The following is a 27199-nucleotide window of genomic DNA, read 5'->3' on the forward strand; positions in this document are numbered from 1 at the left end:
TTTATTTTTTAATATATCTGAAAATTAAATAGGTACTATTTCTCTAACAATGCAAATGAGACAAAGGGTTGGCATCAGGAGTGCAAAGCAGCTTACTACAAGTAGAAACTCACCCCCCGCCCCGTGGAATTATTAGCATTTATTTAAAACATTTTAGACAGTCTCGCAACAAATAAAAATACATTTATTTGGTTCTTACTTTCAAAATTACCAGGTTATGTGGCTTTCTACCTGAGAAATTCAAACAAATTGAACAAAAAGACATCGAAAGGTTTTCAGTTTTCTTGAAGCGCTATTAGCAGCACATACAAGGGAAACACAAGAAAATACCTATTTAAAAAGACAGAGTTTAAAGTTCAGGCCCTTACTTACTTAATAGGTCATAGAAAAAAGATGAGAAAATACTCTTGCACCACTTAAAGAACAGCACAATGAAGAACAATGTTAATTAATAGAAAGTGATCACAATATTTTCGGTTCTATTTCATTCCTTACTAAGCCACTCATTCCACTGAAAAGTACAGGATAAATTGTTCTCTTCCTCATTTAAGGCCTACACACACACACACACACACAAAGGTTTATTCAAATCTAAAACACATTACCACAAGACATATAAAAATCCAAAGTTGTACAGAACGTAAACATGAAACCAGTATTTTTACTTACTTCTAGGCCCCAGGATGGTATTTAGCAAACAAACAAAACCAGACAAAATATTAGATAGAAGTGACTTAGCACCGGTTCTATTATCCCCCCCAAAAAATTGCACATGCTGTATTCTGTAATTTATTTTTTGTGTGTGTCTGGTTACTGAGCAGCAAATTGTTTTCATGCCCAAAAATCTCTGCAAAGAAAAATTATCGAATGGCGGAAGAAATGAAGATTTGTTTTCAAAACAAGCACAACTGCTTTCCATTACAAACTCATAATGTTCTTTGTTTCAGTGGCATGAAACATGAAAAAAAATAAGGAGCAAGGGTCTCGCCGGAGGAGAAAAAAAATACCTAGTTACCAAAAGTTGTCTGACAAAACACAAGCTCTTAGCACTTTAAAAGGCTACTCTGGGCAACAGTACTTTGAACATTAACAGTCCTTGCTAGTCCTCAGAGGAGAAAAGGCACTCACCCCACGAGCCATTTTTCAGATGTGACAAGCCAAGCCTAGTGGTGATGGTAGAGTCACTAGCTTGAAGTGGAACTGAACACGAGGAAGCCCACAAATCATTCGTTGGTTACCGTCTTGTTAATAATAAGCATGACCTGCTACGTTACATTCATTTTCTTGAACTTCTGCATGAACTAGCGTATCTCTATTAAATGCGATTAGAAGAGATCAATGAAACAATGTGCGGTTCTTACTTTTGGTGAATTAGAAGATCGCGTGGCCCCTTCAGCGATCAGGCTGCTCAAGGGGCTGGTTCTGAGCACAGGACGTGCCTCGTCATTCAGGGCAACCCCACTGACTGGCATCCCACCCTTGGCCCTACCGGCTGGTACTTTTCTACAGAACGTCAGGTTAAGACTGAGATGAACCACGCCCTATGAAAACGTGGTCTTCCACTCCTTCTGTGAATGGAAATCTCCTTCTCCTGCCGCAGCCAGTCTAACCTCATTGATGTCTTCCACTGCCGAGTCAGGTATAAGCTTTGTTGGGAAAAAAAAAAGAAGGTCATCTACTGCCTCTGGGGTCCTAAATCCTATATAAGGCAGAAGGAATCAGCCGAGCTTTCAATAGAACATGCGCTGCATTGAGATGTAAATCTTTACGAATCTATAAAATATCTCCATTTAAAAACATATTCAAGAAGTCCAAAACCAGTAGGTAAAAAGATAAATTGCTTCTGTTAAGAGATTACAAATCCTACACACATACCGATTTTTTCCCCAGCTAGAAAACTAGGGCTTTGCCCTTGACTCCTCCTAACTCCATGGCATTACAGAGGATCGAGGAGGCACTTGTTCGTGTTTGATAAAAGTCAGTTTGGGGATAGTCAGTGGCTTTTTACAAACTGATGTCACCCAACCCTGAGTGAAAGGATTACAGAACCTGAAATGGATTACTGCCATGTCCCAGCTTCCGAAGAGCCATTCATGGTGCCCCGGGATCTTTCCATCTTGCCTTTTGCGAATCCCACTGGTTATTTTGCTTCAATGCTCTTGCTTTTCGAGGATGGAATGACATGGGATGTTTCTAAAAACAGCTCTGTGAATGGTCCACTATCTGTTTAAGCCTCAAGAGACAATCCGAGTCCCTTTCCGTGGATTGTTCCGAGTTTTGTTTCACAAAGGACAATTCTTTAGAGTACTGTGAACACACTGATGAAATTAATTTCCTCCTAGTGGGCGGTCATGAAACCATCGGTGTCACAAACGAGTCTGTGATGTGTCCTAGCTGTCATGTCTTCTGCTACCTGTCGTTATGTCTGGATAAAAGGAAAGTTTTGTGGCCGCACCTGGTGTTTCTGACCAAACCCAAGCACGTGTGAAAAGATCCTAGTTCAGCTGCCGTTGTCCCCTTTGAAGGTAACTGACACTAAATGATGGTGTTCTAACAGCTAGAGAACCACAAAGGCTATTGACTCCGCGCCACGTTCATTTGCTTTCTGGCTGGCACCGGTCTCAGGTTGCAGCCGAACTGTAGAAAAGTCTGTCCTTGGATCAAGCTGTACAGGCATGTGGTTTTACCAACCCTTGGAATCTGGATGTTTCTTATTTCTAAAGTTTGCCAACACACCTACAGTCATTTATGTTTTATACTTTGGCGAGGGAAACAAGGTTTTGCCTTTGACCTTGCCCAAGCTTTTAAGTGCTGCTTTCTTACTCTGCAGTTCCTAACTACCTTATCTTTATTTGGTTTTAAGTGTTCTATCCTGCACGTTGTTTGCTGAGAATGAGGGTGTTTCTGATCTACGAGGCCTTTAAAACATCTGAAAATACAAAGAACTAGCGTAGCCATTTCCAAAATAGCTTCCATAGTCGAGGTGCTCCTGACTGTCATGTCTAATATAATAATTACCAGAATTCAGCGTGGGATCTCTAGAACGCTCGTGTCTTTTAAACCTTCTGACCTCCTGGTTATATTCTGATTTCCATGGGGTCTCTCTTCTTTGGGGCAAATTCCCCACGTAGAAAACGTGAGCACTTTTTGCTGATGCTCCGGGCACATGAGCGGACCTGTAGTTCGCCTGCCTGCCAGATGTGCTGTCGCCGAGCCTCCTCCTCTTCCTTGCGATATGGTCTAACAGACCACTAGGACCCGATCCGCCGAGCAAGTATTTGGGGACTGCTGTTGCCCTCCTTTTGCCGGTGCTCTTCTCACCTCTAATGGAATGGTTTTCGCCCTCAAGCCACGAACATCTCCGTTCATACTTGGACCTCTCGCCTGGTTTCCCCAGCTTGGGTTTGGAGGAGCTATGCTCCCCATGGCGGCTCCACTTTGAATACAAGGCCTGCGGACTTGCCCTAATTTCTCGATCACTAGTGGTGAGGTCGTCATCATCAAGAGATCTTTTTTCTGGGGAGCTATCAGATGTGGCCACTGACCTCTCTTCCTCCTCTTTGTTTATGCTAAGGGTTTCACTGAAGCATTCGGAATCACTACTGATTTCCTCTAAGAAATCTGTCAACTCCAGATCCAAGTTGGCTGACCTCCTAGGTGAGGAAACTTGGCTGTGACTTGGGGAGTTAGAATCTCTGAGCTGGTGAGCTTGCATCTTTTCTAACAGATGGCTCTTTTCATCAGCTGGGGACAGGTGACCACCAGCTTCACCAGCTGTATCCTTGCAATGATTTTTCAACTCCTCGGTACATTCTTTGGCATAATCCACTTTTCCTCTCTTTTGTGGTTTAAGCTCAGGATCCTGAGTACAAATCTCAGATGAGTAGTCATCTTCTTGAACCCGTTCTCTTGTTGCCAGGTTTTGCATTTGGCTCGGACTGGTGGAGTGATGCTTCCGTTTTCTCAGATTGATCTGAAATCCATTTCCCTTAGCACGGACAGCCCTCTGCCACTGACATGGGCTTGCTAGATGACTTGGTTCTAGGCAGATGCGGGCATACTCTGGAGTTTGATAATAGTTTAATAGGTAATCAATAAATTCATCTGTTTCATAGATCTTCTGTTTCTTGCCGTGGTCTGGCTCAGATAATCTAGAAGCATTGGATTTGTTAGAACTGCACTGGTCTTCTCCCTCAAGAGACTGATCTTGAATCATCACGTTCTGCAAAGAATTCTGGTCAGAGACCAAACTGTGACCGTAGCCCTCGGTTAATAATTTCCCAGTTCTCTCTTTTCTAGCTAAGTATCTTATTTTTTTTCTCCCAAGGTGGTGGGAAGATTTATGTAAGTGAGCTCTAGTTCTTTTCTTCATTTTTTGTTTTCCTTTATTGTCTGACTTGGCAACCTGATATTTTGGCATTTCCTCCTGATTTTGAAGATACTGGGTGTTTAACTCTTCTTGCTTCAGCATTTCCAGCGTGTTCCCTGGAGCCTGGTTCACCTTGGGGCTTGCATCATCTACCCCCTGTGGATTAAACTGTGTGGATCCCTTTAAAGAGAAAGGTTAAAAATCTCACATGAAAAACCTCACAGTGCAACAATCTCAAAGAAGACGGGGCTTTCTGGCATTGTTCTGAAGAGGTTTCTAACATGTAAGGTAGATCCAAATTAGGAACGATATTGCCTGGAGGAAAGAGGAGGTACGGGATTCGATCTCTCAGGCGAACGTGAGCTGTGTTTCTGAGGTCTGTGTGCACGATTTATGTACCTTCAAAGCACATGACCACTTTTTTTTTAATTTGTTCACAAACTGGTGAGGACTTCTGGTTCCAGGTCTTAGGCTAGGGGCTGGGGATAGTGAGAGGAATAAGAAATGCTCTACAGCCTTCCCAGAAAATCCTAGAACAGGAAATGTGTGTCTCAAAGGGAATCAGCTGGCTTACAAGAGAGCCTGCCTGTTTGTCAGCCCAGTCTCTTCCCATGGGTTAGCTTGAAAGGATGTCCCTGAGCTGCCGCCGCTTCTCCTGCTTCAGTTGGAAGAGAGGCTGCAGGTAGAAAGTGTGGCCATGGCAATGGGTCTGCCTATGCCGTCTGCTCTGCAGAACCGCAGGCAGGTGAAAGGTGGCCCAGTGGTCCCACCCCGCTGGGAGCGATCACACTGTGCTCTCACTGACATGGGGGTGCACCTCGGGACAGTGCCTACCCGTGACCCGGAATTTGAACCTGGGGGCTGTGTCATCAATGTCAGGCCCCATCAATGGGAGCCAAGAGTTAGTTAGGCACCGCATACATTTAAGGAGACAAATTCTTAGAAAGGAGTCACCCCAGGCTCCTGGGTGGCTCAGTTGGTTAAGCAACTGCCTTCAGCTCAGGTCATGATCCTGGAGTCCTGCGATCGAGTCCCACATTGGGCTCCCTGCTCAGCGGGGAGTCTGCTTCTCCCTCTGATCTCTCCCCTCTCATGCCCTCTCTCTCTCTCTCAAATAAATAAATAAAATCTTTTAAAAAATGGTTTAAGTGGCCAATTTAAAGAAAGAAAGAAAGAAAGGAGTCACCCCCGGAGGTCATTACAGTAAATTAAAAGATCCAGTGAGCCTTATTGTGAGTGTAAATGTGAGATTCTTCTGACCCTGACTTCACTAAGTCTGGCTGTCCGCACTCATGAGAGAAAGGCCGGAAATGCAGATAGCCATCAAAGTCCCTCTATCTGATCCTGATGTCACTCACTCTGCATATTTGAAAACCCTGAAGATGCATTTTTAAATGAACCGCCTGGGAACCTTTCTGGCCTTTCCTCCAGGCCATCTGCAGAGTCTGACTATCTTTAGGAGGTCAGTAAAGTGGGGCAAAGAAACAAACAAACAACAATTAAAAAAAAAAAAAACCCTGAAACTCCAAAAATGGAAACTCTCCAAACCAAACAAATTTCTCTGTGATGTCAGAAATTCCTTAGCAAATAGTTGAAGACCAGACTAACAGGAACTCGCTACACAAAGGTCTCTGTCCAAGGCTCTTCCTTCCCATCCAGACCCGTTGCAGATGAATGGACAAGTGGAGTTAATGGAAGACTCCTACCAACCTCACACCCACGCCATCTGTCCCCCGCCCCTCCCCGGGGCATGAGGGGCCTAGAAGGATAGATTCACTAGCTATCCTGCTCTGGGATGCACCGTCCCAAGACCGCAGGGCTGAGACAGCCTGTTGAAGACAAACCCCAAAGAAGGCAAACGATCTTCCGCGGAGTCAATTCAAATGGGCCACAGCGTCAGCGTCAAAGTGCGTCTCCGAGCGATCAGGTACCTACCGACAGCGCAGACGGACGGAGAAAGAGCCTTACAGCAATTTTCCTCAAGAGTACCCGCAGCAGCCGGAGGGCCTCCACCCGCCTCTGGGCCAGCAGGTACTTCCTCTCCTCCCATTCCTCCGAAGAGTCGCGCTCCCGGGCGCTGTCCGCGGGGGCTCGGGCCTTCGGTTTCCTGTGCCGGCGTCTGTCTCTCTCTTTCGGGCCTCGTCTCCTCACCCTGGCCTTCTTCCTCTTTTCCTGGGCTCTCCTCTCCTCCTCTTTTCTTTTTCTGGACAACGATTAAGAGTCAGTCATTCAGAGGGCATGGATTAGGCACCGGCTCTCCTTCCAGCTCCTTCCCCGCTGCTGCAGGGGGGGGCGGATGGGTTAGGTTTCCCAGAATCACGCAGTGCTAACCTCGGGGTCTGATGGGAACAACTTAGGGACTAAGACATCATAGGCGCATCAGTCAAAGGGGAAGGACCCAAAACTGAGCTGGTCAGTTAGAAGCATGTATAGGAGAGAGTATATAAAAAGAAGGCTACAGAATTCAAAGAAGGGGCTTCTCGAAGTCCCCACTTTGTCAAACCACCAGCAGTCCAGCTTGTGGATTTAGCTGTCACAGCTGTCATTTCATTTCTCTCGAGATCAAAAAGCTTCCATGGAGTTGACTTTCTATAGGCTTAATAAAGGAATCATAAAGGGAAGTCAAAGTACTCAGAAACTCTCACGGCTGAGTACTGGTCCTTGGTACCTATGACCTAATACGGGACACTGGCATAGAAAAATATGGGCTATTGTCCCAAAAATTCAACTGTTTTGCTTGGGCCCTTATGAACCGTGGCGAAGAGGAAGGAAGGGACAATTACCTGAGTGAGGACTTCACCAAAAGCTGGAAGATTATCTCAACTACATGTTTAGTCTGGAAATTTGGGAGAATAGTTGCCTTGACCGGGCTCAAACTCTGGCGGAGTTTCACAGACATGATCTCAAGCAACTCCTATTCACCCCACCAGCCAAAACAAATGAAAGGCACACGGAAGGGGACTCTTTATCTCCTTTTTTGAATAACTATAATTTACATGAAAGACTGAAAGAATAAGCACATCAGGGGAAGGGCCAAGAGGCCAAACTGGTTTTGAGAGCCCATTTGTACTTCTTGGCAAACCTTTGGCAATCCAATAGCCCTTTCTAGGCTCAAGTTCCTAAATTAGAAAACAAGGAGAAGCTCAAAGAAATCAACATGGAGGCTCCTCAAATTCACCAAAAGAACTTAAAGCCAACAAGAAACAGAAGGCCAAGAAATCCATGCCTTCCCGCTGAGGGGCTGGTTTGACTGTCGACCATTTTGTGGAAGAAAATCTCTCCCCAACCTAAGAAGGATTTTCTTTCCATTTTAAATTAATAGGCAAGCTAAACTTGGGCAAATTGGGGGTGAACAGGTCAACTTTTCAATTGGCCGGGCTAGGATTTTCACTGTAAAAGCTGGGATCCCTTTATTTATTTATTTTTTTAAATCATTTCTTCCCAGGTATCTTGATCTAGCTCGTTACCTATTGTCCCTGAGAAGTTGTTTTTTAAGTTTCTCATCTTTCAACCACATTTTGGTCTTGTAACAGCACAGCCGGAAGACTGTACCAATTCTGGCCACTCCCACCTCAATGTAACCCATCGAGGGCAGCCATTCACCGGAAGGGATAAGCCCACACGTCAGAAGTGAAAACCCCCCTTGGTCAATGTCAGTCTTCTCACCTTGCAGCCTCTTCCTCGTCTCGCTTTACTTTTTTCCTTTCTTCCTCCAGCTCTTGTAACTTCAGCCTTTCTTGATTTCTCCTCCTGATAGCCCCTTCGCTGAAATGTTTGGTCGTGTCAAACATAACCTGTGCACAAAACAATTCAGACTCTCATTAGGAAAGTCTGCCCGAGGCCTGGGTGTTGTCCCAGGCCAGCGAGATGAAACCAGTGTGTACTGAACAAATCAAAACTCCATGAATTCAAAATGTCCTCTCCCCATTACTGTTCTGCTGTTTCCTGGGCACCTGCCCAACAGCCCTGTGGGTTCTAGAACCGTCTTTGGCAAGAACCTTTCAGGAGCTTTCACATGGCTCCATCACCAAGTCATTATGGGCACAGGCTGTGAGGGATGTGAATTAATTACCTCGGGCTTGTTATAAAAATCAACTGAGTTCAGGTATTTTAGTCGCCAGAGACCAAAAAAGGCAATAAATAAATAAAAATTTTAAGTGTGGGGGGTGGGGGTAGAGGAAGGATTGGGGAAGCAAAGATTCAAGAGAACTGACCTACTGGGATCCGAGGTTGGACTGTAGTGATTACTGAGCTACTTTGCAAATCCCCAAAATAAAGTAAAAGTCCTCTCAAGGTGCTCCAAGAGAATTTGCTTGAAAAATAAAAGGAGGTAAAAATAGCCCTTTAAATGTGCACAAGAAGGCTAAACACCAAATTCATGATCATAGCCACCTCTGCGGGGAGGGAGGGAGATGGTGTCTAATCTAACAGGGGATGTTTTCCGGCCAGTGGGTACCTGGGTGGTCACTAGAGCATGTGTTTTATCTTTTGTCTGGCTGAATAGCTCATAATTTTTAAAAAAAGATATATTTTAACATAAGTAGTTTCACACATCTCACACACACACAGACACACACGCACACGTAGGAAGCGACTGAAGGCGAAAGTCCAAATTCATGCTCAAGGCTAAGTGAGAGAATAAAGAATGTTTAGCCACATCTTTTCCTCTGCTGGAGTGAGAAGTCACAAAGGAGATGGGGTGGCCTGACTGGAGAGACAGGATGATCTCAAAAGGAAAGGATCCCAGTTCCCTGAGATTATGTTCTAGCAATTCACCTGACAGACATTCCTGAAAATGCAACCTGTTGCCCCCAAGAGTAAAGGGGGGTAAACTGCTCTCCTGTGGGGTCAAACTGCATGGATCCTCTCTCTCTCAGCAACTCATCAGGTGGAACAAGCCTAGGAGATAGCTCCATAAGGGTCAGAAGAATTCCTCAGCGCCCCCAAGAAGTTGGGGCAGAGCCCCGGATGATAAGAACCATCCCTTCCAAACCACAGTTGGCAGAAGAATGTCCACATCAGGATTAGTTTTCTTCTTAAACATCCGTTTCTGAATGACAACACAAATCTCTACATCAGCCATCGCTCAGAGCCTAATGGGGGGTCTAAGGAAATTTGTTCTAGAGGCTTCCTTCCAGCTTTTGCTCGGGACCACCTGAACGGTGGGAAATGAAAGAAATCCTGGCTCCTTCTTACCTTGATGTTACAGGCCAGAGCTTTCCCATCATCTCCTTTCAGCATCAGCTTCATCCCTCGAAGGGACTCCATGGCTTTCGCGAAGTCTGTCGACTCCTGGTACTGTACAAAGGCCTCAAATGTCTGCAAGCCGAAGCTGAAACCCCCGAAGTTTCCACCGGTCATCACTTCCCTGTAGGGGTCCAGCATAGGGATGTCCACATTCTTGATCTTTCCAAAGCTCTCAAAGACCACCCGAAGGATCTCTTCACAGGGCTTCTCCCCGCTGGAACCTTTGGGCGCAAACCATTTGCAGGGCAAGCCAGCGAAATAGATAGAATCCGGGCTCTTATCCTGGTCCTGCTCTTCAGCCCCATCGCTCACTGAGGCCTCCTTTTCCCTGGGGAAGCGTTCCCACTCTCCCTGGGCATCTGTAGCCACGACTTTTAAGTCTGTTTTCAAGCCATTCAGCTTGATGATCTTCCCGTGTAACTTGGCCTTCAAGATCTGAACCAGACTGCGCGTCTCGGCCTCGCCCTCGAATCGGATGAAGTCTTTTGTGCTCTTGGAGAGCCGAACGGTGGTGAACTGGTCAGGGCAAATCAGGCTCTTCAGCTGGTCCAGAACTTCCCAGTTGGAGAAGGGCCTCGTCGGCTCTGAGCTTTCTGGGAGCAAGACATTGATCATCAGTTTTGCGATGGGCTTGAGGTAGAGGTGCTGAGCGGCACACAGCTCTGTGGCCTCGGAGTTATCGTACACCACGGTGACCGTCATGGTAGCCCCCGGAAACCTGAGAGGGCCAAACAGAACATTTTCATACAGATGGCACAAAACACGGACTTGGATCTTGAATGGTGCTAGCACTCCCGGACTTCCACTCAATCAGTAAGGGAAAGAGTACTCTGGGGAGAACCGAGACAATAGCATCCGTTTGCTTACTGGGTTTCAGAGCTTTCCAAGAGTTTCCATATACAGTGGACTCTTGAACAGTATGGGGGCGAGGGGCACCAACCCCCCCAACCCCTATGCAGTCCAAAATCCATGTATAACTTGTGACTCCCCCCAAAACTTAACTCCTAATAGCCTGCTATGGACTGGAAGCCTTACCGATAACAGAAACAATGGAGTAACAGCCACTGGGTATTTTACACACATGCTATTCGGTATTCTTACAATGAAGTAAGCGAGAGAAAAGAACATGTTTTTTGTTTTTTTTTTTTTTCTAAAGATTTTATTTATTTATTTGAGAGAGAGTGTGTGAGAGAGAATGAGCATGAGAAGTGGGAGGGTCAGCGGGAGAAGCAGACTCCCTGCCAAGCCGGGAGCCCAATATGGGACTCGATCCCGGGACTCCAGGACCATGACCTGAGCCGAAGGCAGTCGCTTAACCAACTGAGCCACCAAGGCATCCCAGAAAAGAACATGTTATTAAGAAGACCATAAGGAAGGGTGAGAAAAATGGGGGTGCCTGGCTGGCTTTGTCGGTGGAGTGTGTCACTCTTGACCTCAGTGTCGTTAGTTTGAACCCCACGTTGGGGGTAGAGATCACTTTTAAAAAAAAATCATAAGGAGGGACGCCTGGGTGGCTCAGTTGGTTAAGCCGCTGCCTTCGGCTCAGGTCATGATCCCAGGGTCCTGGGATCGAGTCCCACATCGGGCTCCTTGCTCAGCAGGGAGCCTGCTTCTCTCGCTGCCTCTGCCTGCCTCTCTGCCTGCTTGTGTGTACTCTCTCTCTCTGACAAATAAATAAATAAAATCTTTAAAAAAAAATCATAAGGAAAAATACATTTACACCATTGTATTTATAGAAAAAAACCCCACATATAAGTGGACCCGTGCAGTTCAAACTCATGCTGTTTCCAAGGGTCAACTGTACTGCGGTTCAGCTTCCTTCACTGAAAAATAGAGATTCTAGGATTTCCAAGAGGATTTGTTGAGCAAGTACATGTGAAATCCTTAGAATAGTGCCTGGTACACAGAGATTTCTCAATAAACACAAGCTATGTTGATTATTTATTCGTGGCAATAGTCTCACTTTATCTCATCTGATTCGTGAAGCAACCTGTGCGTAGGCATTGTCATGCCTGTTTTTACAGATGGGGAAATTCACACGGATTCGGGAAAATGAAATGACTTGCCCACACATTGAGACCGCAGGATGCCAAGTCTGTTGAGTGACTGCTCTCAAAGGCAGAATCCCATAAGAACTGGCTGGGGGTGCTACAGAAACAGGACATTCACCAACACGCACCTGACTTTGCATTCTAGGTCGTACATCGGCTCGGATGCCTCCAGTCTATTGACATGAACTAAACTGAACTCTAAGTTCAAGTACAGGGGAGACAGCCTCCTCTAATGAGTGATCAAATGAATCTGCCCTCTATTCTGGGACTAGAAAACCTCCCAAACATGAGTGCTGGCTGGCATTTCCTAGTAACAAACTTTCTCAAGCTGCCCCGAGGTGAGTAAGATCGCTAATACCGAGAATTGAGGATTTCTGCTCCTATTTGCTGACTTCAAAGAGCACTTCCCAATAAAGGAGCTCTTCCTAAAGTGTATATATTCGGAGTCCATATAACCTGAGCTTCTCACTAATGTCAACTTCAGAGAGGTTTAGACTCAAACATATACGGGTAGCTGATGGAAATTCAAACACAAAATTTACTATTAAATCTTAGTTAACTTTATAAGTGCATAATTTTTTAAAAAAATTTTATTTAAATTCAATTTAGTTCATATATAGTGTATTATTAGTTTCAGGGGTAGAATTTAGTGATTCATCAGTTGCATATAATAATCCATTTACAAAATAACTGTCCATAAAGGACAAGCCATATCAATTTCCTTGAGTTTATATAAGCTGATTTTTTTAAAGGCCTCCAAAGGCTGTATCTAAGATACTAATGTACTAAGAATTCTTATAATAGCAACACTGAACTGGGATGTTATGAAAACAAGCACGTTTTCTTTCTCCAAAAACATCGAAATAGCAAAACAAAGAAGAAAATTCAGTTAGTTTGCTGCAATTTGCAACCTAAATAAGAGTTAACGCTAAGCTCCTTTAGGAGAAAAATTAATTTGATATCCAACTACGATATACTGAACTCCAAAATTTATCTACAGTCAATGGATATTTGTTTATACAACCTAATTTAAAGCAATGGCTTTTTTTTAAAGATTTTATTTATTTGAGAGAGGGAAAGTGAGAGAGAGCACGAGATGGGGAGGGCCAGAGGGAGGAGCAGAGTCCCCCACTGAAAGACTAGACCGTGGGACCCCGGGATCATGACCCAGAGCCGAAGGCAGACGCTTAACCGACTGAGCCACCCAGGTGCCCTTAAAGCAACAGCTTTTAAAAAAACATTCCAGAAAAAAATAAACACAAAGTAGTTAACCACTTCAAAATAATCAGGTTTGTCATGCTCTTCCCTCTTATTCCAGTGCTATTGCCTTTGTGTTAAACATCTCAGAATGTTCCTTTCGGATTGATTTCAAAGTCTGGGTTATGGTCTTTTAAATAGTCTTGATGGATGTCAATTTTGAAATTCTTTTTCTCATGGCTTTGATATTTAGAAATTGTCAGATTTAGAGTCAAGAATGTTGCATAAAATGGGTAACTATAAAAAGCAAACTGATTTTCTGGGCACCTGGGTGGCTCAGTCAGTCAAGCATCTGCCTTTGGCTCAGGTCATGAACCCAGAGTCTCAGGATCAAGTCCCATATCCGGCTCCCTGCTCAGCAGGGAGTCTGCTTCTCCCTCTGACCTTACCCCCTCTCCTGCTTTCTCTCTGTCTCTCAAATAAATAAATAAAATCTTTAAAAAAAATGATTTTCTTAACTGGCTTATAACCACCTCCCCCCCTTAAAAGGAGATTCTAATAAAGGCTCTAATTCTTTCTTTTTTAATTCGTTCATACATCGTTGAATGAGTTTGGAGCTTTGAAAGATGATACCTCTGAAGGACAACATTCATTTGAATGTCATGGTAGAACAGTTACAAAAATAATCCCAGGTTACCACCCAGCCCCATAGCCACACTCTGCAATGTGACTTCAAGTCATCGCTACTGAGAGATAGAATCTATTTCCCCCCAGTTTTTTAATGTAAGCTGGCTTTCCCCCACACACACACACTACTAGAATGTGGCAAAAGTGACAGAATGCCAGTTCTAGGCCTAGGTCTCAAGTGGCCCTTAATCTCCTGGAACCCTGCCATGCCAGGAGCATACGCCTGAGCTGGCCTGCTGGAGGATTCTGGACCAAATGGAAAAGAGCCCCCTGGTGGCAGATGAGGCATCCTCATGGAGCCAGACCCTGGCCAACCCACCACTGACCATGAACCCCTGAGTGAGCCCAACAGTCCAGCCAACCTATAGACTTGGGAGAAATAATAAATCACTGTTATTTAAGCCACTAAATTTGGGGCTGGTTTGTTACACAATAGCTAACAGATACAACCATCTAGCTCTTAATTAGTTTCAAGATACACAATTCCACTTAATAGTTTTTACACAAATGAATACAAATAATAAAAACCAATTTCTGGGAGAGTTTTGGGAAGAAAAACACAGACACCTTGCTTAAGATAATGTACATCATTCTTTCCTAGAATAATTTAGCAAAACAAACCAAGACTCATAAAAAGGCTCATCTCCTCGGATCAAGACACCTGCTCTAGAAACTTATCCTAGAGAAATAATAAAAAATAAGAAAAAAACATGGGGCGCCTGGCTGGCTTAGTAGGTAAAGAGTGTGAGTCTAGATCTCAGGGGTGTGATTTCAAGCCCCACGTTGGGCATGGAGCCTACTTTAAAAAAAAAAAATGCTCAAAGCTAAAAAAAAAAAAAATGCTCAAAGCTGCTTATTAACAGTGTCATTTGAATATAATTTTGTCCAAACCATGTATATATGGGAATAAAGTTCAGAAATTGAGTTATGACTTTTTCTATAGTAGTTTTAATAAAACGTTCCGCTGGGACGCCTGGGTGGCTCAGTGGTTTAAGCCGCTGCCTTCGGCTCAGGTCATGATCTCAGGGTCCTGGGATCGAGTCCCGCATCGGGCTCTCTGCTCAGCAGGGAGCCTGCTTCCCTCTTACTCTCTCTGCCTGCCTCTCTGCCTCCTTGTGATCTCTCTCTGTCAAATAAATAAATAAAATTAAAAAAAAAAAAGTTCCGCTAATTTAATCCAACTTTCAACTGATGCGTTTTTAGTCACTCATTTCAAAGTATAAATGGATCTTATTTAAAAAGTTCTTCTGCTTAAGGGGCGCCTGGGTGGCTCAGTCGTTGAGTGTCTGCCTTCAGCTCAGGTCATGATCCCAGGGTCCCGGGATCGAGCCCCACATCGGGCTCCCTGCTCGGTGGGAAGCCTGCTTCTCCCTCTCCCACTCCCCCTGCTTGTGTTCCCTCTCTCACTGTCTCTCTCTGTCAAATGAATAAATAAAATCTTTTAAAAAAATAAAAAGTTCTTCTGCTTAAAATTAAATTCACAAAGACTACTAAAAATCATCACTTTTTGAGATTTACTGTATGCCTCATGTCCCTCACAAGGGTGATTTCTACAGACTAAAACAAGTGTCTATATTTTAGCCAGATGTCTCCATTTTCCTGCAGTGTCAAAAAGGCTCTTATCAAATTTGGAGAGAAATGAGTCAAATACTATGGCAGGTGTAGATGAGCTCTTCTTGGGATGAGAAAACAAAGAACCAATCACCATGGAAAGTCAACATTTGGCAGTCACTTAGCAGAGGAGGCCTCAGCAAGAAGACAGGAGCAGCCAGACACGTAGGAGTGAAGAAAGAGGGTTAGTCAATGATATTAACTATTCCGAAGAGGTCAAGTAAGATGAGAATAGAGAAACATCCACTGAATTTTTTAAAATTTTTTTTAAGTAGTCCCTACACCCATCGTGGGACTCGAACTCACAACCCTGAGATCAAGGGCCACATGCTCCAACAACTGAGACGGCCAGGTGCCCCAAGAAGTGTCCACTGAATTTTGCAGCATAGAGGCTGTTGAGGGCAAAAACCCAAATTATAGTAAGTTGAAGTTTTAAAAAGAAGTAGAGAAGCAGGGAGAGTGTGTGGACTATGATTTTAGGAAATGAAGCAGGAGTGCCTGGTTGCTTTAGTCAGAAGAGCATGGGACTCTTGATCTCAGGGTTGTGAGTTCAAGCCCCACATTGGGCAGAGAGCTCACTATTAAAAAAAAAAAAAGAGGAAAAAAAGAAGGAGAGAGAAAGAAAGGGGGCAATATTAGGAGCATGTTATAGGGTCAGTTGAGGCTTTAAGGATCAGGGGATATACTATATGAGAAAGTGATTTGGATTGTAACTTGCTATGTACGTGTAAAGAGAAATCCAAAAAGAAGATGGCCAAAGACACAGCCCTGGGGAACACCCTCATTTAGAGAGTGGGGGAAGAGACTCAGAGGTGTTCAGCTCGAGACAGATGAGCATGTCTTCTGCTCTATGTGCTTCCTTCGGTGCTGGGGTTTTAAGAAGGATTGTCTGGATTCCCTGACCTCAAGCACTTTATGGTCTGTTGCTGTGTTTCACAAAATACAGTCGTGTGAATCACCTGCATCCAGATAGGCTTGTCTTTTTTTTTTAAATTTATTTATTTGACAGAGAGACAGTGAGAGCAGGAACGCAAGCAAGCCCGATGCGGGGCTCGATCCCAGGACCCTGAGATCATGAAGTGAGCCAAAGGCAGACACTTAATGACTGAGCCACCCAGGGGCCCCCCCAGATAGGCTTGTCTTAAATAAAAATTCCAGGGTCCCGCCTCAGGCCTCCTGAGTCAGAATTTCGGGGGATGATGCCAAGAATTGGAATAATCTTAAACTCATGTTGTACTGTTCTAGAAATGTTTTGTTTATGAAGGGTGTTACCATAATTTCTAGAACCGCTCCTCTCGTGGAGGGTCTGGGTTATTTTCACTTTGTTTCTCTTGTGGACACTGCCAGCGTGGACGCTGAGGTAGTACCCAGCATAGGGATAAGACGATGGGTTCCAGAACAGCACTGCTGGGATTTAAGCCCCAACTCTTATCACTTACCAGCTCTGTGACTTGGGACAAACTGTGTAAGTCCTCTAGATTTCGGTGTGTTCATTTTAGTAAAAGTATCACAATCACAGCATGTAATTTAGCTGATGCAAGGACTAACAGAGTAAATAATTGTAATGTGCTTAAAATGGCGCCTGGCACACGGTAAGCACTTAATAAATGTGGGCCATTATTATTATTATTAATACATATCTTTGTGAATCTAGAGTCAGACTTCTGTTGAACTATTGCCCTAGGATAAAATCCCAGGATGGGATAATGGCATACGTTCCTTGGTGACAGACGGGGACAATACTTGTTGTGGTGAGCACTGAGTAATGTAGAGAACTGGTGAATCGATATGTTGTATACCTGAAGCTAATATACCATGGTATGTTAACTACACTACAATTAAAAACTTGTAGAATATATATATAGAGAGAGAGCGCACGTGCGCACGTGGGGTGAGGGGCAGAGGGGTGCGTCCAGGTGGTGCAGTCAGTTAAGTGTCTGACTCTTGATCTCAGCACTCAGGTCATGATCTCAGGGTCATGAGATCGAGCCCCATATCGGGCTCCACACTGGGTGTGGCACCTGCTTGAGATTCTCTCTCTCCCTCTCCCTCTGCACCCATCTCTCTACTATAGATATATCTATACAGGACCTAGTCTGTACCAAGAAGTAGGCTTTTGACATATGTCATGGATTCAATGGCTTCAATGCTATAGTGATGTCACTGGCAACTTCTGACAGATCACTAAAAATTAACTAGACAGTGCCTAGCTTATAGGTGCCCAATAATTCCTGTTGTGATGCTTTTTCCTTAAGGAGACCTCAACCAAAAACTAAAACAAAAAACAAAGGGAGAAGAGAAGGATTGCCACCATGAAGACAGGAAGGAGAGACAGAGGGAGGAGGAAGGAGAAGGGAGATGAAGAGGGAAGAAAGAAGAAAGGAAGGAAGGGAGGGAGGATGGGAGGGAGGATGGAAGGGAGGGCTACTTCTGTACTTCCTAACATGGAAGGATGCCAGTGATACTTATTACAGGGAAAAATTAAAAGCAAGTTACAAGACTGGGAGCCTGGGTGGCTCAGTCAGTGAAGTGTCTGCCTTCTGCTCAGGTTATGATCCCGGGGTTCTGGGATTGAGTCCCGCGGGGAGTCTGCTCCTCCCTCTGTCCCTCCCCCTGCTCGTGCTCTTTCTCTCAAATAAATAAAATATTGGAAAAAAAAAACAAGTTGCAGGATAATAATGTACAATGTGATCTTGTTTTTGAAAAGTAATATAATAAAGTAATGAAGTATCAGTATACATGCATGGGTGTGCCCATGCCTTCTCACATAAAGTCTGTGAAGAGGGACATCCCATTGTGAACACTATTTCCCTTGGGAAATGAACTGACAGTAGAGGAGAGGAATGGGCTTGCCCTTTTTACTCTGTACGCTCATTGCTTTGATTTTGGGGTACTTGCAATAAGCATGTGTTCATTTTATATTAAAACTGTTTTGGGTTTTGGGTTTTTAAAAAAATTTTTAAGTAGGTTCCATATCCCATGTGGGGCTTAAACTCACAACCCTGAGATTAAGAGTCACACGCTCTACTGACTGAGCCAGCCCAGTGCCCACAGCTAATATTAAAATTGTTTATGAAAAAGAGGAAACTCACATGATGATAAACAAGGAAAAGTAAGCAGTTCACAGCTGCTGATCTAAACTTGCCCGGAAAGGATCAAAACAGTCATGAAACAGCATCTCCCTTCTCCAGTCGGAGACACCCCTCCATCTGCCATCACTGGAAAGGCCCACAGGCACCTGCACCCACAACCAAAGTCTATACGGGTTATGACCGAAGCCTGGAAGATTAGAACATCGGATAACGAGGAAGCAATTGGCCATGTTTCATAACATAACACACTGCACTTGTACCAAAACACTTTGATGAGTTTTGACCTAGGTTCACAAACCTATGGAACCATCACCACAATCAAGACAGTGAAAATGCTCGCCAACCCCCGGTAGTTCCTTGTGCCCCTTCGTAACCCTTCCCCCACCCCCAGCAACCACTGATCTGGCTGCAGAATGTTTACGTCACAACCGGTTTATTTTAGAGCAAAAGCACACGGATGTTTCTGGAAAACACTCAGAGTTACATGTAGCACTCAACGAACAGATGCTTTCTTCGAAGTCACGATAGTTTCTCAACTCCAAGTTTCAATGTGCCAAGTCCCTGAATCTAGTTAAAACTGCAGAGGACCCATGGGTGCTGGGGGGCTGGGGTCACCGAGTGATGCGCAGGAAGGAGGCCACTTGCTGGGCTGAGCACGGGTGTTGTATGCAACTGACCAATCCCTAAATTCTACCCCTAAAACTAATAATACACTGTATGTTAACTAAACTGAATTTAAATTAAAAAATGTTTTAAAAACCTGTACAGGGCCCTACTTCGCTTTTGAAAAAATAGATCTAAGAAGGCTTATGCTTTCCCCCATACAATCCCTGTCTTTGACCCTGTTTAAACCAAATAAATATTCAGAAGACAATCTGTTCTAAATGAGATAATTATTTATTAGAATAAATAGAATATAGCTCCGTTACTGTATGCATATTTATACACAGGAATATCACTATATCTAATTAAAATAGACAGAATCACTGAGATCAAGTTGTTAGGCAAATGACAAAATTGGTTATCTAGCACAACCTAATTGGCTTTAAATTCCCCTTTCATATATATGTGCTTCCACTGACAGTGATGGTAGAATTCACTGACAATTTTCCCATCATTTCCACCCATCACTGTCAGCAGCCCAGATCACTTTATTCGACAAAGGTTTGAGAGCTTGGTATCAACCAAGCCTGGATGGCAAGGAACGCCATAATTAGGCCTCCACAGATTTTGAAAGCTGAATTTTAATAAAAATTTTAACTCTTGGGGCGCCTGGGTGGCTCAGTGGGTTAAAGCCACTGCCTTCGGCTCAGGTCATCTCGGGGTCCTGGGATCGAGCCCCACATCGGGCTCTCTGCTCAGCAGGGAGCCTGCTTCCTCCTCTCTCTCTGCCTGCCTCTCTGCCTACTTGTGATCTCTGTCTGTCAAATAAATAAATAAATCTTTAAAAAAATTTTTTTAACTCTTCTCACATTCCCTTATGTTCCACCATGACCTCCCCAATCTCCCCCTCTACCCCACCCCATGTCCACACCTTTCTTCTAGTCCTGTGATTAAAAGCAACACTTCTGGGGCGCCTGGGTGCCTCAGTGGGTTAAAGCCTCTGCCTTCGGCTCAGGTCATCTCGGGGTCCTGGGATCGAGCCCCGCATCGGGCTCTCTGCTCAGAAGGGAGCCTGCTTCCTCCTCTCTCTCTGCCTGCTTCTCCGCCTACTTGTGATCTCTGTCTGTCAAATAAATAAATAAAGTCTTAAAAAATAAATAAAAGCAACACTTCTGAGGAAGCTTACTCTTTAACACCTTTGCAGGGTCAAACAAGAGCTCCTCCAACCTTCAAAAATGATAGTCATTCAGTAACATTTACACAGCGTGCATTCCAGCCATATCTTGTGTACACAGGCATTTCACTCAACCTGCTCCCAATGCCAGAATGTTTCTAGCAGATTCGCAGAGAAAAAGACTGCTTTCTCTAGTCACCCGTCTGCCTCATCCTCCTTGTCTCCATACCTAGTGGCAAAACTGACCAAACAGCATAGGATAAGAGAATAGAAAAAAGAAACTGGTCTTGAGATGTCTCCACAAGCGTAAAAAGGTTCTTTTGACCAGCAGTGAATATTCCAGAAATTCTGCCAGGTCTGCATCCAAAGCCACTCTGACACCTTCTTTCACTTCAAAAGATACTGAGAGAGAGTCCTCTGCTCTGCCTCAGGCTTTTTTTTTTTTTTAAGATTTTTATTCATTTTATTTGACAGAAAGAGAGAGGGAACACAAGCAGGGGGAGTGGGAGAGGGAGAAGCAGGCTCCCCACTGAGCAGAGAGCCCCATGCAGGGCTTGATCCCAGGACCCCAAGATCATGACCTGAGCCGAAGGCAGACGCTTAACGACTGAGCCACCCAGGCGCCCCATGTCTTGGGGCTTTTAGATCAGAAGTATAACTTTACAACCTTAAAAGCATTTCAATCATAAGCTAAGGATGTGTCATTCGCCCTCTCTTGCTTTTCCTCACGCTCATAAATATTTGCTATCAGAGTGCTAGAAAGGCCGCGTCAATGAGCCGTGTTTTTTTAAAAACAGTGGGGGGGAAAAAAAGGGAAATGGACGATCTGCACAACTGCATATCCTCTTTCTGTTTCCTTCCAGGCCTCTGAACTTTAAAGTTAGTCATTTTGAACACATGTAAGATGGATAAGATTATATCAACGTATTTATAATCAGTGGGGCAGCCAAAATGTATTCAGGTCAAAGCCCCCTGGCCACTTTCCAGTTTCCCGGCTAGTACAGAATCGCAGGGACTCTTGAACAAAGAGAAATATTCCCTAGCTCTCTAGTCAAGAGGTCACGGACAAACATTCACGTATCTGACGCATCATTAACCCAAACCACAACTTTCAAACTGAGGCTGACCGTGTGCTCTGATCCTGACATAATCAAAGATCACATCATTAAAATGAGTGGCACTCGGTGTCGCAATAGCAGGAACCGAGCCCATACAGGGCCCATCAAATGACTGCAAATCAAGATGGTCCCAGCGAGCTTAGTGGGGCACTGGGGGCTTTGGGGACAGACAGAAAGGGACTTCTGGGGACCCACAGCCACGTAGCAATGATAAATTAGTGATGACCACAGGATTCTGGAGTCCTGCTGAGGGAGAATCTCAACGAAGATCTGCTCTAAGGGAGAGTTCAGTTGGAACATTTTTTGAAATTATTAAGTTTCAGGTGTGTGACCCTGTCATTTGACATCTGTTCGCACTACAAAGTGACGGCTCCCAAAAATCTTATTATCATCCATCACCCTACACTTGGCCCCCTGCACCCCTTTTGCTCCTCTCCCATCCCCCTTCCCCTCTCATAACCACTCATCTGTTCTCCGTATCTAGGAATTTGGTTTTGCTTTGTTTTATTCTGCTTGTCTTCATGTGGCTTGGTTTTTAGATATTTTTTTAAATTTTATTTATTTATTTATTTGACAGAGAGAGATCACAGTAGACAGAGAGGCAGGCAGAGAGAGAGAGAGGGAAGCAGGCTCCCTGCTGAGCAGAGAGCCCGATGTGGGACTCGATCCCAGGACCCTGAGATCATGACCTGAGCTGAAGGCAGCGGCTTAACCCACTGAGCCACCCAGGCGCCCCGGTTTTTAGATTTGACTTATAAGTGGTATCAAAGGGTATTTGTCTTTCTCCTTCTGACTTATTTCACTGAGCATAATATTCTCCAGGTCCATCCACGTTGATAAAAATGGCAAGATCTCATTCTTTTTTACGGCTGAGTAGTATTCCTGCGTGTGTGCGTGTACATGCACATGAGTCTCTCCTGCTATCCCGTGACAGGCACAGGGCAGGTTTTGCCTATCCCGTGTGTCTCATGACATCACCAGTGTTTTCCTTCTCCGGGTTACCTTTCCCATCTGAAAATGACCAGCAAAATCCCCGCCCGCCCGTCGCCCCCTACAGGGGAAAAGCAAGCGTTACATGGGACGGGGCTTTGCACAACTGAGCAGTTCCTGAGAGCTGCAGTTATCTCTCAACCTTTTCATAATCCCAAGGCGAACTTATTTGACCACAAGTCCTACAGAAGACAATATTCCCCAATACCTTCTGGTGGAAATGTGATCAAGAAAGGACCAACTGGAGAAGCCACAGTTCGTGGGAACTCATCACGGTAGCCTGGTACGTCCTGGCATCTGAACCGCGGGGATACTGTCAGAGAGAAAGGGGAATGGAGTCAAAAGCAGGTGAAATGGTCTGAAAGAATAAGGCACCTGGATATTGACGACTTTAGGCACAGACAGCACTGAGATTTACAGCTGTGCTTACAGACCATCACAATCTCGCTTTTGTACCTGTTTAATAGCAATTCCAGACAGCGACATGGTCAACGCGCTTCTCCTTTTCCATGGCCACCGCAAATTTCCATGGAAATTCTATATAGAGAGAAGCTCTATATGGAAGTACTGGAGAGACTTGCTGTGTATTTGGTTAGCTAATTCCCCATCTCTGGGGATTTGCATTTTCCAATTATTCTTTTTCTTTTTAAGATTTTATTTATTTATTTGACAAAGACACAGCAAGAGAGGGAACACAAGCAAGGAGAGTGGGGGAGGGAGAAGCAGGCTCCCCACTGAGCAAGGGGCCTGACGCAGGGCTCGATCCCAGGACCCTGGGATCACAACCCAAGCCAAAGACAGATGCCAAAAGACTGAGCCACCCAGGCGCCCCCCAATTATTCTTTTTGACTGAAAGAGGACTCCTTCCAAAGGGGTACCACTGCTACTCTATTCTACCGCCATGGGAAAGGGGACCACTACGAACTTCTTTGTTCACGTCTCTTAACACATCGTTTCCTCAAAACATGTCACCATGTTGAAGGGCAGGAACGGGCTTATATAGCTCATGACAGATTGGCCAACTGATCCTGTGAAAGATGATGGTACTTTATCGTGACATCAGCAGTATTAAAGGGCCCACCTGAAATGACTTGAGTTTGCACTTCATTTTTTATGCTTTTAAAAAGAAATCAAAGGTTGGATCCCAGCCCATATTGGTAATCCACAGCCTGTTCAATGTCCCCAAGCTGAAGGTCCCACTCACCTCCCAAGCTAATAAGTACAAGAGAACTCTTAAGTTCCATGGCCCCGCAACCTGCTCTCTGCCCTCGCTTGCCCCCCCCCCCCAGTGATTCCCATGTCCCTAACCAGAGCCACCCTCCTCCCAGGCGCTCAGGCTCGAAACCAGGAGCTGTCCCTCCCTTCCCCTCACATTCGACCTTTGAACCGAGTCATCCTGACCCCAGCTTTGCCACATTCCAAGGCCACATCCACCACTGCAGCTGCCCCCACACCCAGCTGGGGTGCAAGCCCGCGCCATCTGGAATGTGGCTTACTGCCACAGCCTCCCAGCTAGTCTCTCCTGCTATCCCGCCCCCACAGAGTCTCTGCTAAGTGACAGGCAAAATGATTTTTTTTTTAAAACCTCAAATCAGATCGTGTCACTCTGTTCAAAACCCTCCGATGGCTTCTCATCATGCTCCGAACACCATTCAAACTGCTTACCCTCAAAAGCCAGGCCCTGCTCACCTGCTTCTACTCATTTTGTACCCTTCTCCCCGACTGCTCTGGATCTCTGGCTTAAACATCACCTCCTCAGAGAAGCCTTCCCTGAGCACTATCTTAAATAGCCCAGCCCCCCACCTCACCCCCAACCCCGACGGAGCATAGTACCTATCTTATTTCCACTGTAACAGCGACAGGCTCAAGTATCACGTGCGCTTGTTAATGTGGCCTGTCGCATGCACCTGCCCAGCCCTCATCCCCAGTCTGGAATTTCCCTGAGCACGGGGACGGCATCGGTCTGGGTCACCAGCTTATCTTCAGAGCCTAGAACCATGTCTGGGGGTCTGGCACATGGCGGGAACTTCATAAGGCTAACCGTTACCTCGGAGACGAGGCACATCTGCTACATTTCAATGGTGTTACTTCCGTATTGAAAATACCAATGACAGTGCCTAGAGCTGAACGGCGAAATGCTCCTTCGGGCTTCTGGAGCTATTCATGTTCATCAGGGAACGAATGTCGTCAAGAGCTACCCAGTGGACCTCCCGAGCAACCAGTCCATTGAAGACCCTTTGGAGGGGGGCTACAGGGAGGAGTCACCCCCAAAGAACGGAGTCTGGAGAAAAAAAGAAATGAAGACAAACCAGAATGTGAGGAATAAAATGGCCAGTGCCATGACACGCAGAGGATACTTCTGGGCCACAGGGAAGTGAAAAGGGTGTGAATATCCTTTCACGTGAAATGAGTGTCGGAGGCCCCAGGAATATGCTTCTACGCTTTTCCAAAGGGCTAGTACCGCCCCCTTCAAGAGCGCTGGGACGCGTGTAGCAACAGGGGGTTGTGGTTGTCCCAGGAGCTGGAAGAGGGAAGGACACCGCTGCCACATGGTCGGCTGGGGGCCAGAGGTGCTAAGCGTCCTCCGCACAATGAAGAGCCCGCCACCCCAAAGGCCAGGGTGGGGAAATGGCTTATGCCTGTCCCTCCAGCACGCGGGGAGCACCCTCGGGGACTTGGGGATTTAACATGCTGAACACGCTAGTCTCTAGGTCATTGTTCCTGAGTTGTTTTTCTCCCTCTGAACTCTTTTTACCATTTCCACCTACCCACTCTACCCACCAGGTAGGCAGCAGAAAGAAAACCTGAGCCCAAGTGAAGGATGAGAACGGGGACAGTGAGGCCTGCCAAAATGTTTCCTTGGGGCCCCCGCATCGTGGGCTTCAAAGCCCCAGCCCAGAAGGAAGGGACCCCTTGTGGGTAATGCTCAGGCCCTGGCCATCAGACCAGACCGTCCCCAACGACACCGACCTCCCTATGTGGGAGCCTTTATTCCCATTCCAGAGTCGGCTCTACTGCACGTCCAGCAATTAGTAAGACCAGAAGCTGATCCTGAGCGGGGGCCTGTTTCCCAAGAGCAGTGGTCTGGGGCCCACAGCGGCAGGGGGGGTCCCAGGACTGGGCCCCAGCTGAGGGAGTCGGCCACGTACAGCTCTGCCCTCTGCAGCTGGAATGCGGATCAAGCCTTCTGATGTTCCTAGAGAAACTGGAAATCCCAATTTTTATTGAGCTCTCTACCCGCCACGTGGGGCTCAAACTCACGACCCTGAGATCAAGAGTTGCACGCTCCACTCACTGAGCCAGCCAGGTGCCCCCAAATCTTTTGGTTTTTCAGTGTGGACCCCTAATTCAATGGCTTTTTAAAATACTGTGCAGGCTGGGGGCATCTGGGTGGCTCAGTCAGGTCAAGCGTCTCCCTTCGGTTCAGGTCGTGATCCCAGAGTCTTGGGATCGAGCCCCGTGTCAGGCTCCCTGCTCAACGGGAACCCTGCTTCTCCCTCTCCCTGTGTGATCTCTCTCACTCTCACTCTTTCAAATAAATGAATAAATATTTTTTAAAAATATTGTGCAGGCTGAGGCACACCCATCTGAGACTGATCTGGGGCCCCTTTCCTAGCTTGCTCCTTCTAAACACTGAACCCCGGAATCTGTTTGGTTGCAGGCAACTGGTGCTCCCCGAGGGTTCAGGAAATCCAAAAACAAGAGTTAAATATGCTGACAACCGGGCAAGTTTCTTAAGAAACAGTGGGATGGGGGACAGGCTCAGGGACCCAAGGAGGGCCCGCCAAGGGAATGACACTGGTTTCGTTGTGCTCTTCCGTGGTGAAAAACTCCCAGCAACTCCCTAATTCCTACGACATCAAATCCCAAGTTCCTGGCCAGGCTCTCCAAAACACAAGCCCCCCCACCCCACCCCCCACCCCCGCCTCAGCAGCCTTATAATTCATCGTCTTCCTGCATCCCTTCCCCATCCTAGTTGGGCCAGCCTTCTTTGAGCTCCTCCAAACTCAAAACCAGTGAACCCCTCAGCCAGACGTTCTCTCTCTGGGTATATAAATCCCACCCACCCTTCAAAGCCTGTCTCACCTACCACCTCCTTTAGGAAGCCTTTGTTGCAAGAAACAGGACAGTGCCGGGCGCCTGGGTGGCTCAGTGGGTTAAAGCCTCTGCCTTCGGCTCAGGTCATGATCCCAGGGTCCTGGGATCGAGCCCCGCGTCGGGCTCTCTGCTCAGCGGGGAGCCTGCTTCCTCCTCTCTCTCTCTCTGCCTGCCCCTCTGCCTACTTGTGATCTCTGTCAAATAAATAAGTAAAATTAAAAAAAAAAAAAAAGAAAGAAAAAGAAACAGGACAGTGCTTCTGAGCTCAAGGGCTCATGTCAAGGAGGCCCGGGTTCAAATCCCGGCTCTGCCCTCAAGCTCCTGGATGATTTACCAAACTTCTCTGAGCTTCTGAAGATGGTTCATCATAGTGCCTACCTTCCAGAAATCGGGAAGGATTAAGGCAAACGATACAAATAACATACTTAAGCTGTTGTGAGCCCTTCTTCCTATTATGGTCGACCTCCCCCTCCTCCTCTAAGTGTCGCAGCCTTACACTGCCTCTTCTGGGCAAAGCACCAGTGGATTCCACGCGGCCCCCATTTGCTCAGGCTGAGCCCCCTGCGTTGGTCTACCTCAGTTCCCAGCTTGGCTTTAACGCTTCTTAAAGTTCCAGGAGCACGTTGGCTATAACCTAGAACTCACAGAGGCCCAAGCAGACACCCCATCTGAGAGTTGCACAAGTAACACAACACTGGCTCTGAAATGACTCCGTAGAAGTCCCCCTCTCGAGCAGCAGCAGAAATGCATGCCGGGAAGAGCCACACCAGCAGAAATGCATGCCGGGAAGAGCCACACGGAGCCAGAGCCAGTGACAGAGAGAAACAGCCTCTCCCCTCCCCCCACACCACCACCTTCACAGTCCCTGCTCTCAGCTCCTCACCTTTCCTTCTGATGCTGGAGATGAGACACGAATCCAGTCAGGGTCCACTCTCTTCACACGAGTGTACGATGGGGGAACC

At 45.9% G+C, this 27199-nt stretch overlaps 1 protein-coding gene across 2 annotated transcripts; it reads right to left on the minus strand.

Moving 5' to 3' along the window:
* On the minus strand, positions 1-27199 carry LOC308337143 (A-kinase anchor protein 17B-like; the record flags this gene model as incomplete). Of its 2 annotated transcripts, none has more annotated exons than XM_080795180.1 (6): positions 27121-27199; positions 22348-22452; positions 9566-10334; positions 8036-8163; positions 6305-6572; positions 1-1646 (listed from the first exon to the last, which is right to left on the minus strand). In XM_080795180.1, the coding sequence occupies exons 3-6, from the start codon at positions 10316-10318 to the stop codon at positions 1542-1544; spliced, it is 1254 nt and encodes a 417-aa protein (XP_080651306.1). In that variant the 5' UTR covers positions 10319-10334; positions 22348-22452; positions 27121-27199. The 2 variants fall into 2 exon arrangements, with proteins under 2 accessions (XP_080651306.1, XP_080651305.1); XM_080795179.1 differs by lacking the exon at positions 1-1646 and adding an exon at positions 2921-4549.

This window comes from Martes martes, assembly GCF_963455335.1.
Source record: "Martes martes genome assembly, chromosome: X".
NCBI classification, from domain to species: domain Eukaryota; kingdom Metazoa; phylum Chordata; class Mammalia; order Carnivora; family Mustelidae; genus Martes; species Martes martes.